Source organism: Cystoisospora suis, assembly GCF_002600585.1.
Source record: "Cystoisospora suis strain Wien I chromosome Unknown contig_7888, whole genome shotgun sequence".
Lineage (NCBI taxonomy): Eukaryota > Apicomplexa > Conoidasida > Eucoccidiorida > Sarcocystidae > Cystoisospora > Cystoisospora suis.
The window spans coordinates 1-345 of NW_027160673.1; the positions used below are offsets into that span (position 1 = coordinate 1).

Genomic DNA, 345 nt, shown 5'->3' on the forward strand with positions numbered 1-345 from the left:
GGCATCTCCAACCTTCTTTGTAGAATGCTTCTTGAGAATCGAACCCGAACGCGAAGCTCGCTCTGGCTTGCCCTTCTTATCATCTTGTTTCTTAAAGGAACCACTAGGATCATCTTCTTCCTTCTCGTTCTCTTCTGCGGGTGAGTTGCCTTCATAAGCCCCCTTCTTACGACTTGCATCAACACGCGAAGAAGAGGAGGAGGAAGCTTTCATGGCCTCTAAAACGATAGGAGCGACTCCTCCTCCTTCATCCGTATCATCGGAGTCGGGAGATGGCGAGGATTTCTCATTCCCTCCGTCACCTTGGTTTGTCGAGGGGGGAGAAGAAGAACGAGAAGGAGAAGA

General features: G+C 50.1%; 1 protein-coding gene across 1 annotated transcript in view; it reads right to left on the minus strand.

Moving 5' to 3' along the window:
• The window catches only part of CSUI_010628 (uncharacterized protein), a gene marked incomplete at both ends in the record, with an annotated part of 856 nt that continues 511 nt past the window's right edge, over window positions 1-345 (minus strand). Inside the window, one exon of the mRNA XM_068070731.1 lies at window positions 1-339. Coding sequence (XP_067917293.1) covers window positions 1-339 — 339 coding nt within the window. The remainder of the gene's footprint in view (window positions 340-345) is intronic.